The following is a 15,905-nucleotide window of genomic DNA, read 5'->3' as shown; positions in this document are numbered from 1 at the left end:
ACAATTCCATATGCAAACTGGCAATACAATCCTCAATTCAGTTTAAATTATTTTGACAAAAAAAATTTAAATTGCATTTCATATTGCCATGGTGTTTTGTTCTTCTATTCAAATCGCAATTCAATTTGCCAATTGAATTGAATCGTCAATTGAAAAATGTATATTCAAATTGAATGACATAAGTGCAAATTGAATTGACAATTGCAAAATACATTGCGATTTAAGGTCAAAACTATTCACACAAGCCAAAAAAGACACAACACTTGGAGATAAATATCTCACTTCTATGTCAATATGAAACTGCAACCAAAATGTAACAATCCTTTTTCAAAATGGCATTTTTGCAACAAAATGTCTCCGCATGCCTCTTCCATTGCTTGCAGAAGACGAATGCGGGCATGTGGTTGGCCATCGTACACTTTCCAATGCCAAGCTGAAAAGAATTGAGAAATAGGGAGTAAGAGGCCAAGTATACAACTGTGAAATTACAGTATTGTGGTTGGTGAACCAGTCCCGGACCACAGCAGCACAGTGGAAACTAACATTATCCCAGGTGACAACAAACCTGGGCTGCTGTCATCTGTCCTGTACAACATTATGTAGTGCATCCAGAAATGTGATTAGGTGTGCAGTATTGTAGGTACCTAGAGTGGCATGGTGTTGGAGAACTCCTTTAAGATTAATGGCGGCACACAAGGTGATCATGTGTGTGGGTTTGTTGCCAATTTCAAATAGTGTTTTGCATTTTGAAGGGAAGGGTTTTCCCAATGATTGCAAGAGCATTCATTCTTGAACAAAGTTTCTAATATAAGAAACAGTGTGTAGTGTTTTGCAAGAAGTGTTTTGCAGAATTGTAAACAAAGTGCAAAGCAGAAAACGTGTTTGTACTTTTGGTGCCTTTGTTTACGGCATGGTTACAAAAGGTTAAGGTTTTGATGCTTTTTTCTAACCATTCACTTTTAGTGTGTAAGCAATCGGCAAAAACTGTAAACATGTAATAACTTTTAAAGTCTTGGGGGCTAAGCTGCAAACATTATGGCTAGTTAGCAAACAGTTGCCTATTTACACATCCAGCAGATAGGGAGCAGCATTAGCACTCATTTGGAGTCAAGTTTCTGACCAACTAATGAATGTAAGTCCAATATTCATTCTCCTTCTAGCTCTGTTTTTGGTCTTTACCAACTCCTGAGGGAAATATCTGCGGCCCTTTAGCGCCTAAATGCTCAGCTGTGTTAACTAGCTAGTCGCTAACTTTGTCTGTCTGCTGTTTGGTGCTGAGCAGGTAGTGTGAAGTTGTTTTTTTAGGCATTTATCGCTGAAAACAGCTGCTGTGGTAGAAAACAACACCATGAGAGCAGTGAGAGTGAATCAAAACAGTGGATCAAAACAGTGAAGTTGCGGGACACAAGGAGCTAGTGCTGCATTTAAAGCTCAATAAAGCTGAGTGTAACTGCATTTGGGTGATAATTCTCTGTAGGTTTGTCAAAAGAGAAGCCATTTTACATACAAGTAGCCATGTTATCCATTGCTATAAAGATATTGATTACAGCAGAGTTAAATTTAGCGTTAACTTCATTCAAGCTAAACTGAGCTCTGTAACATTTGAAACACACACGCTGTTACATGTGGCAGTTGGTGGAAAATCAAACAATTTCCAGAGAAACAGACAAGAGTTATGGATTAGGTTTGTCGAAGACACTGAGTTTTTTACTGGCAGCCTGTCTCATACATTCTCATTGTTTCTCCTGCCTGTTTGCCAGACAGCCAATGCACATGAGCAAATAGGGTGTGTGTGTGTGTGTGTGTGTGTGTGTGTGTGTGTGTGTGTGTGTGTGTGTGTGTGTTAGAGAGAAGATGGTTGTCATTTTAAGAGGCAAAATGATGATAGGAGTAGTGTGTGTGTGTGTGTGTGTGTGTGTGTGTGTGTGTGTGTGTGTGTGTGTGTGTGTGTTAACAATGTACCATCGTGTCCCTTGTGTCAAAGCCCGACTAAATCAAGTCAACCATGCTGTGTGTGTGTGTGTGTGTGTGTGTGTGTGTGTGTGTGTGTGCCAGGCCAGATCAATATGGACTAATCAATGGGAGAAGACAGCTAGGAGGACCTTGGGGATGGCAGATACACACCTGATGTACACACACACACACACACACACACGCACACACGCACACACACACACACACACACACACACACACACACACACACACAGACACAGACCCTCTTTGTATTCCATCCTCACTTTCTCACTTTATCTTCGCTCACTCCACCTCATGTCTCTTTCTCCATGCCTCTCTTTTTTCCTCTATTCCTCTGTTTTTTTCTCAGTCTCTTTCTCACACAAACACATTAATTATCTCAGTCTTTTTTCTTTCACTCTCTTAAGGCTACAATCAGATATGTCACTGCCTAATTTTCTTGCTCTTTCTTCGTCCTTCCGTTGTTTCGCCCCTCTGTATCCTAACTTAGGTTTATTTTGTTTGTTGTCCATTGTAAAGTCTGATTGCGTGAGGTACTGAGTTCAATATTAGAGATGCTGCGTTGAAGCAGCTAACACACCTGGTAATGCAGGTTTTTTTTTTAAGTCTGATTACATCTGTTGAAGCAGCAATGGAAAGATGAGGTCTGTGTCGCTCCATGGTAAAAAAAAAAAGGTTTAGCTGCTGGCACACATCTGAGTGCAGCCTTTAGCACATGTGCTGCATTTAATGTATGCTGCATGCTCAAAATGCTTGTATGGAAGCAAGAACGGCTGTAATAATAATTTTTATATGGTTTGAATTCCCCTCTTTGAAATATCCAGGTCAATTCAAGTCTAACAATCTAAAGCAACAAAAATGTAATTGAGCAACTTGAATATAGTTTCAAATTGAACTTCAACCTTGAATTAGCTATCTGAGGCTGTGAACCATTAAAAATGACATGAAATAAAATCTGATTTTGGAAATTGCTCTATTTGGGATTACCTTCTGAAAAAGTGGAATTCAAACTATACACGAATTAAGGTTTTCAAAGTAAAATATTCCAATGCTATACATGATTTAAATTCCAACATAATATATTTAGTAGTGATTCAATTAGACAATAAGGTATTCAGTTTCTTATAATATTCAAAACCTTACAGCACATTGCTTTACTACATGCCCCTCTTTTGCAAAACTTGAAACATCCAGCATTAAAATGGAATTGATGCAAACTGTAAGGATATTTAACAACATGAGGCTGTCTCCTCAATCATGTGCCATAGACTTCTTACAGACCTTCACACCTATAAGCCAATTAAAAACTGACTTTATTTTTGCACAAGTGTAAATCTATTTTTGCCAAATCCTGAATTGGGAGGCTGGTTATCAGCAGGCACACCACAGCTCTGGTGGACGCTCTGGGTCTGAGGCACTTTCAGTTCAATTCACTCAACATGCAAATTGAAACGGTAATTCATTTACTGGAAGATAAGAGCGCTACTCTGTCCCAATAATGCCTTCATAGATTGAATATTAAATAACCTTTTGATGGGGATTTTCTTATAGTTTAAATGTCCACTTCCTGGGTTAATTGGATTGAACGGAAAGTGACCTGACTCTCGGCTCAATCAAATTCAGTGCAGGTGCTAACAAGTTAGGACCTTCCTTTTTTGTTCAGCGGTATATATCAGTTTATTCATACATTTGGTCTAAATTAGAATATGTGAAGCAATACAGTTCTCATTACAAATACTTGGTGGTTTTGTCCTTATAGCATTTCCCAAATATTATAAACATATTTTATTTCCACATGAAACCTAATCAATTTTTTGTTGGCCGGTTAGCTCAGATGGTAGAGCAGGCACACATATGTAGAGGTTTATTCCTCGACGCAGAAGGTCCAGGGTTAGAGTTTGAACTGTGACAGTTTCCTGCATGTCTCCCCCGTCTCTCTCCACTTTTCTGTCTGAGCTGAGCAACTATTGTGTTGTGAACATATTGTGTCTAAGCTTTAAGCTCTGGCTTGGCTGTTTCCATGTCAGCAGTTGCCTGACATTTGAGAGCTGGCGTTGGGACTGGAACGTGTCATAGCCTTGCAGCCTATAGCCTACGAATTATGATACAAGACATTTTCTACCCTTTCTCAACAAGCACACATGGCGTTGGTTATGTACCTTATTGGATTTAACATTTGTCCTTTTACTACATTAAACATTTAGGAGTGCCCATCATGCTGTTACGTTTGTAGAAAGTAGAAGCTAGCAAGCTAGGCTAATTAGCTAGCATTAATTGTCTCTTTTTCATGGGTCTGCTTGTGGTGAAGGCAAATGACCAGACTGTTAAAACACACACAGAGTAACCAACTTGGAAAGAGCCAGGCTAGCTGTTATCCCCTTCTTCCAGTCTTTATGTTAAGCTAAGCCAACAGTCTCCTGGCTATAGCTTCATATTTTGCGTAGAGTGGTATCAATCTTCTAATGTAGCTCTTGTCAAGAAAACAAATCAGTTCTAAATGTCAAGCTATTCCAGCTTTGTTTTGCCAGTGGCCCACCACTTATCTCAAGTGATTGATGCTGTATCATCATTCAAATTATAATTTCCTTTCAGTGTGAAGTTTGGTTTTTGGGTGAAGCTAGTCCAACACTGAGTCAGGAATCCAACTTTGGCATCTATCTCATGTTCCTTCCACCTGCTCATTTTTTTTTTTTCCTCAATGTTTCCCTACAAACACTCCTAACGTCTACCCAAAAAAAAGGCCCTGAAAAATATCCTCCTTGTTAACGTGGTGAAATCTTTCTGTTCCAACATGCGATAAAACCCCACTCGACTGTTGCTGCAGTTTTCTGTCTCCCTTTCTGCCCATTTTCCCTGTTTGAGAAAAGGATGACACGTTTTAAGCAGAGTAAAAGAGAAAGAAAAACTTTCTCTTTATTGATGCTTGAATGACAAGCTGAACTGACAGGAAGATGCAGAGAGCCGACAGAGAGGCACAGACACCAGTGAGTGCCTACGTACATGCATTATGCACGTACACTTTCAATCACACCTGCACAGACAGTAAGACAAGCACACACAAGCGCACCACACCTCCCACGCTACCAAAACACTGTCTCACCTGACAAATTAGAATGGGTGCGAGCCCGCCGGTTTTTGACATTGCAGGTATCTGTCACATTTCTGTCAAGAGCTTCACGTGGTTTCACATCGAGACAAAGAAACCCAAAGAGAACCCACATGTCATCCTCTACTCTCTCTCTCTCTTTCTCTTCCTGTCCATCCTCTCCTGTCTTTCTCCGCTGGATACTGTCAAATGAAGCAGGAATATGGAGCAGAAGTCAACATCTCATGCTGCATAATTCCCAGTCTCCCATTGTAATTGCTGAGTCTTTTAAAAAAGATTCAGCAACAACATTCATGGTTTGATTGTGAATGAAGTGGGGTCTTATGGTTTCAAATTAAAGACTTAGTGTGTTGTTTTCTCAGCCAGTCTGCTGGATCCAGCATTGATCAGGCAAAACTGCACAGAACGGCTAATGCTAGGTGTATGAAATGTAACAACAATGATGATTTGAGCAAGATGGCTCATACTAATTGCACGAATACTGAAGAAAACAGATCTCTATAATTCAGAATACAATATCTTGGACTAATATAGCTGTGATGCTAGTATGGGACATAGAGGATGAATTATTATCTGCATTTATTGCCTAATGAGCAAAAGGCCTACAGCAGTAAATGACCTGATAAAATAATAAGCAGTTGAACACCCAGAGGAGCTAACGAGTGATGGGTTCTCTTGTATAGAGGCTGGAAAATACACCAAGTCATTTACTATGTAAAAATGCTTAACATTTACTTGTTCCAGCTTCTCAAATGTAAGAATTTGCATTTTCTTCTGTTTCATACCATTGTAAAATTGAATATCTTTGGATTTTGACTGTTGATCCCTCAAAAACAAACAATTGTAGACATCACTTTGGGTTCATGTAACTTGCCATGGTGTTTTAAGCCATGCTAGAGATGGTCGGTCCACCAATTTGACCCAGACTGAAATATTCTCTATGAATGTTATAATAAATAACAACTATTAGATTTATTGCCATGACATTTGATCCAGCCATTCATGGTCAACTTTGGTGACTTTTCATAGCTCCATCATCAAGTCAAAATACTTTGGTTTATGACCAAATACCTGCAAAACTAAGGACATTCTCATCAGCCTCAGCTGTTCTTTAAATTAAGTATTTAGCAAATGTTAGCATGCTAACACGCTAATCTAAGATGATTATCATAAACAATTACCAGCTAAACATCAGCATGTTAACATTGTCGTTGTGAGCATGTTAGCATGACATTAGCATTAAGCTTAAAGCACCACTGTGCACTGTGCCAAGTATAGCCTCAAAGAGCTGCTGCATAGCTGTAGCAGCTTCATCTTGTCACACTATTTTCTAATATTTAATGGGCGAAAACTATTAATAAAGTAATCAAAAAACCAAAGCAATCATCAGATTTATCGGTAGTATTAAAATAATATGTTGGTAATAATCGCAGACACTGCTAAAGGAGGAGAATCATATTGCATATACTGCAATTTAATCACAGCACCATCTTTGGCCAGGCTTGTTCTTGTAGAGAAAGAACTAATTGTAATCACCCTGTTACTACTTGTCCAGAGACAAATCGTCAATAATTAATCACTTAGGGGTTGGATGATGTCATTGTTCCCCCTTTTCTGCAAAATTCAACTTTCTGAAATGGAAAGAATTATTTCTGACCTTCGCCTAAATTCTTACCTTTGTAGAAAAGCAGATCATTAGTTTCTGAGGAATGTGCAGCAGAGGTGTGTGTGTGCCTGGTGTCCAACTAAAAATAATTAGCTGGTCTGTTGGGCAGTGAAGTCTGAGAGAGGCAGAAGCATGTTTTTTGCCTACACTTTTAATGCGTGTGTGTGTGGCCTATGCGCGGGTTGTGCCAACTATTGTTGAATTTTAGGCAGATTTCTGTATTTTGGAGTGTGTGTGTGTGTGTGTGTGTGTGTGTGTGTGTGTGTGTGTGTGTGTGTGTGGGCGCGTGCGTGTGTGTGCGCCCAGTAGGTATTTTACCATGGCTAGTCGACTTTTAGCAGCCCACAGTTAAACAGTGACTCACAGATTCCTCTCTCTCTCTCTCTCTCTCTCTCTCTCTCTCTCTCTCTCTCTCTCTCCTCATTTGTTTCTCCCTTGATTTTTTTTCCTTTCTCTTCTTTTTTTACCACTTTCCCTGGTTTCCTTTATTTATTTCTCTGCCTTACCACCCCCTCTTTTTCTCTCCAGGTTGGGTGCTGACCATAGCAGACTTCAGGACAAAAGTGCTTTTTCCTCTGCTTCTCCCCCCTCTTTTCTCCGACTGTGCCAGCTGTAAACCCAGTAAGTTACAATATGACTATAACATGTTTCTACTCCAATAGAACATTTACATCACCCTATGTTTTGATGTGGCTTCCTATCCCAAATGGCTCACCAATTTTTTATTTATTTTTGGGCATTTCCGCCTTTATTCAATAGGAAAGATGAGATATGAAAGGGGAGAAGACATGCAGGAAAACCGTCACAGGTCAGACTCGAACCCTGGCCGTTCTGCGTCGAGGAATAAACCTCTACCAACTGATCTAACCGGCCACGCCAATTTTCAACAAGCTTATTTTATACAGCAAAAAAATATATAGTTTTGTCCCAATTAAATTAGTTTAAAAAAAAAAACTGAACTAGCCCTTTGACTGTTCAGCTTTGATTGGTTGAGAAAAGCAAAACATTAATGGTAATAGGGTTTTAAATTCCCCTGCTACATAATCAAGAAATACTGTATGAACACTTGCACAGGGAAGGTCGTTTAAAGATTAGAGACGCCCAAATCAAAAGCCACACCAAATGTTCTTGACTGGAGCTGCTGATAAAAAAAAGTTTCCTGACACACACACACACACACACACACACACACACACACACACACACACACACACACACACACACACACACAGCCCCCGAGGGCCCCTGGGACTTCAAAGAACCATCTACTGTACCTCAGCGACACCTCAACACCAGGTGCCACAAAGAGGAGGAAGGAGGGGTGGGGAAGGGGATAAATGGAAATAGTGAGAGGGGGATAAGAGGAAAGAGGAGAGAGAAAGGAGAGGAGACCATGGGCATGAAAAAAAACAAGTTAAGCAGTTTCTCATGTGAACTGAAAATGTCCAGACCTGATTCTTTGGACATTGGTCATTGGGTTGCCTTGTCATACATGTAGCACACAACAGGAGATTGTCCGTGACGCGTTCTTACCTTCTGGAAATACTCCACTTGGTCTAGGTGAGAGGTGGCGTCTGGCTAGAGTGTGCAGAAGGCATGAAGCAGATTACACCGCCGTCACGTAGCCAGTTCATAATTTGGTCATAAAAAACAATTATCTTGCCGTTCCTTGAATTCATCTGACAATTTTGGCGTCAATCCCCGAATCTCGTTGTGTCTCCAGTTAGAGATTTTCCTTAGGATGTTTGTATTTTTCCGGTTTCACGCCAGCTGACACACCCATTCGCCTGCTGTGAATTCTCAGGACAATGACCTGCTCTATTCACACATGGGCTCAATCGGACATTACAGAGTTTGTACTAGGGAGATGGCAGGGTAAAGTCTGTTTATTGGTCCAGCTGACCAGTCGGACATTTGTGTTCTCGCATACAGCTCCTCCGGGTAACGTCTAGATAAGTTCAGTGTTGCAGTGCATGTGTGAAATGGACTTTAGAGGTGAAAAGAAGGGGTGAAGAAGAATAAGTCAAGTACTGTCCTGTACAGAGAAAAAGAGAGAAAGAGGGACAATTAGAGTGTGAAGTAGACAGGTGGAGATGACAAGACAGAAAGGAAAAGCTTTAAAATTAGGAAGAAATAAGTTGAGAAGGAAAAGAGAGGGATGAAAGCCAATCAACAGACAGGCAGAGAGCTAAAACAGGCCAGAAAGAAAGACAGACAGACCACGCAGCAGACGAGGAGTTGCAGCCAAAGACAGAGAGATGTGGGGGAGGGCACTAACACTCTGCTGCTAATACCCCTGCTGCTTTGTTGTGAAGAACCCCAGTTCCTCTTTTAATGGTGAATGATTCCTTTAATGATAGCAGTAAAACACACACACACACACACACACACACACACACACACACACACACACACACACACACACACACTGCTGTTCCTGTCAGCCTGACAGGAAATGTGGTTCAGAGCACAATGTGACGAGTCACAGTTCAGCTTTTACAACGCACACTCACTCACACACCAAAGTTCGAATGCAAAAGCAGCATTTATAGCATGAAACGGTTTTGTTACACGTTAGTGACCTATATGGGGCAGAAATGTGGGTCTTTGGCTAATTTGGGTGCCTGTAAACTTTTGAATTAACTTGTTTGAAGGCTGTCAATCATGTAGACAGGCAGGATATGTGGGTTTGAAGAGAGAATCGCTCTGAGAGCGAGATATATTCTTAACATAAAGCCATTTGGTGAGTGCTTTGATCCCAGCTGCCTTACAGTGCCGTGTGTGCACACGTTTGTGCATGGCTGCTACAGTGAAACCTTTGAGTGACACAGGAAGAATAAACCCCCTGAAACTGGCAGTGTAAGTGCCTTGCTCAATCTGTTGGGGAATTCATCCACACAGCTTTCAGTCTCATCCTCAAGTTATTGATTTATGTTCATGATCCATGTGGACGAAGCATGTCAGAACGTTCTGTTAAATTTGTTGGTCAGTACTTTTACACATTTCATCATCTCCACAACCGACTGTAAACACACTATAGCTGTAACACAATCACCTGGACAGGCCAAGTACAGTATGTCTTAAAGCAGTGGTTCCCAACCTGGGGTCCGGGGACCCCTCAGGGGGGCGGCAAGATCAGAGGGGTCCCCAGCAAGTCTTTATCTGGTTTGAGGTTGAGGTAAAAAAAAATATATTTGCACATGTTAAACAAATTATGATAATACACTAGAATATATAATGTATACAAAAGTCTGTATAAAAACTATATATTTTTCTTCTCACTTAAAATTGTAGGTAGGCTACTTAGTAGGCCAAACCACCGGGACCTCTTAACCTGGGACCCTTGCTGTCATCGGGTCAGCTGCTAGCTGCTATCATCCTCGTTTTTCCTGCCACCACAGCATCACTATTTTATGAACGAAACATGGCGGCAAAACGTAAAACTGCTGACAACTCCTCCTCTGTATCAAAAAAGAAAGTAAGGCTCTATCTCGAGAGTTACCTCAACTTCGGTTTTGGAGGGGGGGCTCAGCTTTTCTTAGACATAAGTAGGGGGGGCGCCAAGGAAAAAAGGTTGGGAACCACTGTCTTAAAGGAATAGTTTGACATTTTGGAAAACATTCTTATTGGCTGTCTTGCTGAGAGTTAGACAAGAAGATTGATACCACTTATGTATGTGAAATTGGTATCAATCTTCTCATCTAACTCATGTCAAGAAAGCAAACAAGCCCATTGTCCCAAATTCCTGAACAGTTTCTTTATTCAAAACTGTTGAACTGTTACAAAAGGGACGCAGAACTGTGCTAAAGAGGAGCAAGTATGGACGTGTAAAATTACAAAATGCTCTGTGCTAGCATGCTCAAAGTGGCTTTTTTCAAACACAAATTAGCTTTGGGTTATCTGCAGTAATATTTTCTAGCGAATGATCTTTTGTGAAATAGAAATATGGGTAGCACCTGTGTTCAGTACTTAGTCCACAGTTATTTTCATACAATGCAAAGTTAACTTGCACTGTATACAATAGAGTGATATATCATGCTCTGTAACCACATAATGCTGAACACCCAGCAGCAGTGAAACTCTACAGCTTAATTCACACTCAGCTCTCTCTATTCAAAATGCAAATTAAGACTGCAATTTATACAATAAGGGACGAGTTTGCATTCCCCTCACAAACAGTTCTGGGAGAATTGTTTCATCGAAAAAAGTTTCAGTATTTTAGAATTGGTGCTTCACAGGTGGCCTCCAAGGACTTACAAATGAAAAGCAAGGGAGGACAGCGAGGCAAGGTGACCTAACGTAAAAACATGACAACCCTCCACCAAGCCATATGTCCCTGAGCAGGACACCAAATCCCCAGTAGCTCCAGCAGTGGGGTTCTGGAGCTGAGCCTGACCTCTGACCTCTCTGTGGAGGGTGGCAGACAAAAAGAGATTTTCCCTATGGGGATTAATAAAGTATCACATTATCATTTGAATGCAGCTGATTGTATCTTTGTCATCTAAATTTCAGCCTGCAGACCTTTCTGTAGAAACACGTGATGGGACCTTGTCACGGAAAGTCTCCTGTATCTGTTGGGAAAGGTCTGCAGACCCAAATGTCAAATGATAAAAAAACAATCAGCTACGTTGTGCGCCTCCAACCTCTCTATTCATGTATCAGTATTCCATGTCCAATTTGTTACAATGTCACACCTCTTTCCTTTTGAGTTCACTTCTTTTTCTCTTTGTTGCCTTACTCCAGCATTCAACCAAACCAACTCACATACAGATTAACCGCGTTTGTCGGTTGTCAGTTGTCATTGTAACGCACAAAATGTATAACAATAGTACTGTATAATTAAAATACATAAGCAATCATATCTCAACTGTTATGTAGGCTATACATATTGTTTCTGTGGTTTCCAAACTGATTTTAAGAGGTTTCTGGGATAAAGCGGCACAAAATGTCACAGACAAATCTTTCACATCTCAGTGTGCACTCATTGCAGTGTTATTGCACAAGACCAAAGGCCAGCTAAAGCAAACTTAAGAAACAGCAAACACTGACATTCTCTCTCTCTCTCTCTCTCTCTCTCTCTCTCTCTCTCTTCTTTCCGTCTCTCTGTCCCTGTGGTCAACAATCCCTCTGCTGGCCTTTATCCCCAAATCCCCATGGACAGAGAGTCAGGGGAGGGAGAATGCTTAAATGCTTTGAATGATGGTGTGGAATGCTAAAAAGTGTGTGTGTGTGTGTGTGTGTGTGTGGGGGGGTGGGGGAGCAAGGAGCAGTGGGTGGGGTAGCGTGGGGGTCCCCTGCCTGGTCTAGGATCTGGTATGCGTGACTGAACAAGAGGAGGAGAAAGAGAGGAAAAGAAGGAGAAAAAAAAATCCCCCACCAAAACCTGCCTTCCTAACTTCTAAAGACAGACAATGGCTACTGACTGGTCTGGCAACCGTGTGTGTGTGTGTGTGTGTGTGTGTGTGTGTGTGTGTGTGTGTGTTGTCACTTCACACACAGGACACGTCCTGATGGAAAGCAGAGAGGGAAATCTGCTCTAACCAACTTTAGATCTCATTACTCCATACACACACAGCAGCCGCACAGACACAACTCTGCCACGTGAAATAAAGCACTGCAAAAATAACCAACACTAATACCCAAAACCTTCCATTTAAACCATGAAATCCACCAAATACAGCCCTGACCTACCTTGCACTTTGAAATATTTGAGACTTAAATGTGAAACTGCCCTGCTAGTTGAGCTGAAACACCTTCAAAACTGACATTCATGAATAAAAAAAGTCAGCAGGGTAGAACAGCTTCCTATAATAAACGCCCTGTTGATAATTAATTACACAGGCACTGCAGCCAAATCAAGACGGCAAGCATCCATTTTGAATCTCCTCGTAAATAATAAAACAACACAACAGATTTTTCCCTTTTTTTTCCAGCCCCTTTGAGAAACAAGGATGGACTGATCAGGGACAATACTCAATGTGTGGGTGGTTATTAGGAGAAATGCATTAAAAGTAAAGCCCTTATTTTATTAAATGTGCCTGATGGACAACTTCATTTGAGGACAAAACTAAATGTCTTGTGGGAATAAACTATGTCAAATTACCATGTGGAAACGTAAGATTCTTCACATTCTTAATGAAAAAAACAGACAGCATGACAACAATGAAGTACTACACCTACACAAAAGTAGTCCACACCGCTCTTTTCGTTCATTATATAAATATCTTTAATTGTTTTAACCGTAAGAATATAAAACAATTTAATTTGGGATTCTGCATTTTTCTTCTTCTTTACAAACACATAATATACAGTACATCTTTTTTTATTTTTCAAACACACAGCTTTTTCAGCAGGACGCACATCCGTATATTAATTTTTCTAGCAGGTCATTGCATTACATTAAAATGCGCGCACACAGGCCTCCGTGTGCATGTGTGTGTTAATGTGTGTGTGTGTGAAAGAAAAAGAGAGAGATGGAGAGAGAAAGAGACGCATTCCGCCTGTAACCCGACACGGAGTGAGAGAAAGAAAAATAATCGATTGCTCCTTATTCTAAGCATGTCTCAAAATGGATTCAGGGTATTTTTATTCATGGAGAGATGGGAGAAAAAGAGGAAGGAAAAAAAAAAAAAGATATCCCTACCCTCCTCTCTCCCACCCTCCCTCTCACCGGTGAGAGCAACTTGAATATGAATGTGACCTGTGTTGGCATTAACGTGGGAAAATAAAGCCATGAGACAAACCCTGATTTGTATTGATCAATAAAGGGTATAAGATAATAGAAATCACTTCAATTTGAAGTACAACGCTCTGAACATCCACTGACATTTATTTCCACCAGCATCCCTTAGAAAAATGCTGAATATACCTATAACAAACTTACATGGACATATATTGTGTTTGATAATGGCCTGATCATATTTTTTATCTTTCATTGTAGCACTACAATATTCCTAAACCGCTACCGTATTATTATAGGATTATAGGTATTTCTTCTAAGGGTAAGCAGATGATCTTGTCTCCTTTATATTGGCCAAAGCTTGAACACAAGCACGTCTCTAAAGGGCGTACAAGTTGGACTTTATCCCTAAAAATGAGGAAAACAAACCATAAAAAAGCTCTTGCGCACAAGCGGGTTTTTTGTTGTTGTTGTTGCATAAAGCGTCATTGAAATCTGAAAAGATTTTACAGCTCACTTTCCCTCTGTCTCTCTCGCTTTCTCTCTCTGGGAAATTGTTGCTGTTTATGGGGGTAAATTAACAAAGGTAGTTAGATTGTGTCCTGGTCTCTTTTCTCCAGCTCTGCTCATGGAGGAGGGAGGGATGGGGGGAGGGGGCAGACACAGTCCCTTTAGGCACATTTTCTCCCAGTCTCTCATTCTCGCTTTCCTTCTGTTTTTTTTTTTTTAACAGTATACACCCTTTGAAAACAACCACATACGAGGTAGCCAAATGTTTTTAGGCGTGATGGCTGTAGTGGAGATTAGTCGTAAATGTCTCAAATCCAGACTCGGTGTACAAAAAAAAAAGTTTTAAACCTCACTTTGCTTAAAATGAAAAGGTAGATGCAACTTTGGATGGGCACAAGTTTCACTTTAAGAATTTTTCTGGCAGCAAATAAATCAGATAATTCAAATGACACTTTGAATTTTTTTTTTTTTTTTAAATGTGTGACAAGCTTTGCAGGTTATTCCAGTCTGATGTCAGATTTAAACTCAATACAAGATCAAAACAATTGTTAACAAGGATTTTCATGAGCTCATAGCAAAAGTAAGTTTTAATTTGTTCTTACCAGGCAGAATATTTAGTCATATCAAACACTAATTGAAATCCTGCAAGGCCGACAGAGAGAAAATAAAAACACTTGAACATAAAAGTCTGCTCACGTGGGAGAAGCACACCTTACACAACCACACAGGAGGGAAAAGGGAGGTTTTCTCTTTTTTAATAAGAAAAGAAATATACCCGCCCTCCTGCTCTTCATGCCCCCCTCTGTCCCCATCCAGAAACAAAAAGAACAAAAAAACTAAACATTTCCAATCACCTCACTTTCTCACTCTCTGTCATCTGCCAGAGTCCCAGGTTCAACACTTTAAGGCAGGGGAGCTGTGTGATCCTCTCCAGTCCCCTCTTGGTGATCTTGGTACATCCATACAGGTCGATGCCTGCCAGCTGGGTCAGGTGGTCAGCTATGAGCTCCAGCCCTTTGTCCGTGATACGCACACACTGTCCAATGTTCAGGGTCCTCAGCTCGTGCATCTGCCTCACCATCCGGTTTATCCCATCGTCAGAGATGTGACACGAGCACAAGGACAGAGACTTGAGCTGGTACAGCCCCTGGGCAATGTATGCCAGGGTCTGATCCCCTATCTTGTCACAGAAGGACACGTCAAGCCCGGAGAGCCTTAGGGTGCCCATGGCGAGGTGCATGGTCCCTGTGTCGCTGATGTTGTCACAGGATCGTAGGTTGAGGCTCCACAGGGAGGCCATGTGGGAGAGGTGGATCATTCCTGCATCTGAGATCCCCCCGCAGAAGCTCAGGTTCAGTACCCGGAGCTTGGTCAGCCCCTTGGAAATGTGTTTGAGTGACAGATCCGTCAGTTTTTGACAGTCCTGGAGAGTCAGGTACTCCAGGTTCAAACAGCCCTCCGCCGCGCTGCGGGTCATGCCTGCCAAATGTCCAATCCCCACGTCTGAGACATGCCGGCAGGACCTCAGATTGAGGCTCTTGAGCCTGTGGAGGCCCCAGGCTATCAACAGAAGCCCAGTGTTGGTGATGTTGCTGCAGCCACCAAGCTCCAGCACCTCCAGGTTCTTGAGATACTGAGCTATTCTGCCTAGACTGGAGTCTGTGATCTGCTTGCACAGACTCAGGTTCAGAACCCTCAGTGATGGGATCTCCTGCACAAATGCATGACCCAGGCCGTTATCCGTGAGGTTGTAGCAGCCGGACAGATTGAGGGACTCGATGTTAGGCATTCCCTGGATCACATAGCTCAAGCTGCGACGCAAGGACAGGATCTGGACCCTTCGGATGCCCCTGGCCTGGAGGCTGGGGAACAGGGAGGGATTGGCCCGGCGGAGGTGCAGCTTGGCCTCCACCCCCCTCCACACTGACTTGTGGTAGGATGCGTCCCTCCAAGCGATACACACTTGGG

General features: G+C 41.6%; 1 protein-coding gene across 1 annotated transcript in view; it reads right to left on the bottom strand.

Annotated features, from left to right (window-relative positions):
- Nucleotides 1-12,950: 12,950 nt before the first annotated feature.
- The window catches only part of fbxl14b (F-box and leucine-rich repeat protein 14b), a 3,668-nt gene continuing 713 nt past the window's right edge, over nt 12,951-15,905 (bottom strand). Inside the window, exon 1 of the mRNA XM_078242687.1 lies at nt 12,951-15,905. This exon is cut by the window's right edge and continues 713 nt beyond it. Coding sequence (XP_078098813.1) covers nt 14,788-15,905 — 1,118 coding nt within the window. The 3' untranslated portion in view covers nt 12,951-14,787.

This window comes from Sander vitreus, chromosome 23, assembly GCF_031162955.1.
Source record: "Sander vitreus isolate 19-12246 chromosome 23, sanVit1, whole genome shotgun sequence".
NCBI classification, from domain to species: domain Eukaryota; kingdom Metazoa; phylum Chordata; class Actinopteri; order Perciformes; family Percidae; genus Sander; species Sander vitreus.
The sequence above is the reverse complement of the archived record's forward strand: the minus strand, read 5'-3'. Positions and strand labels throughout refer to the sequence as shown.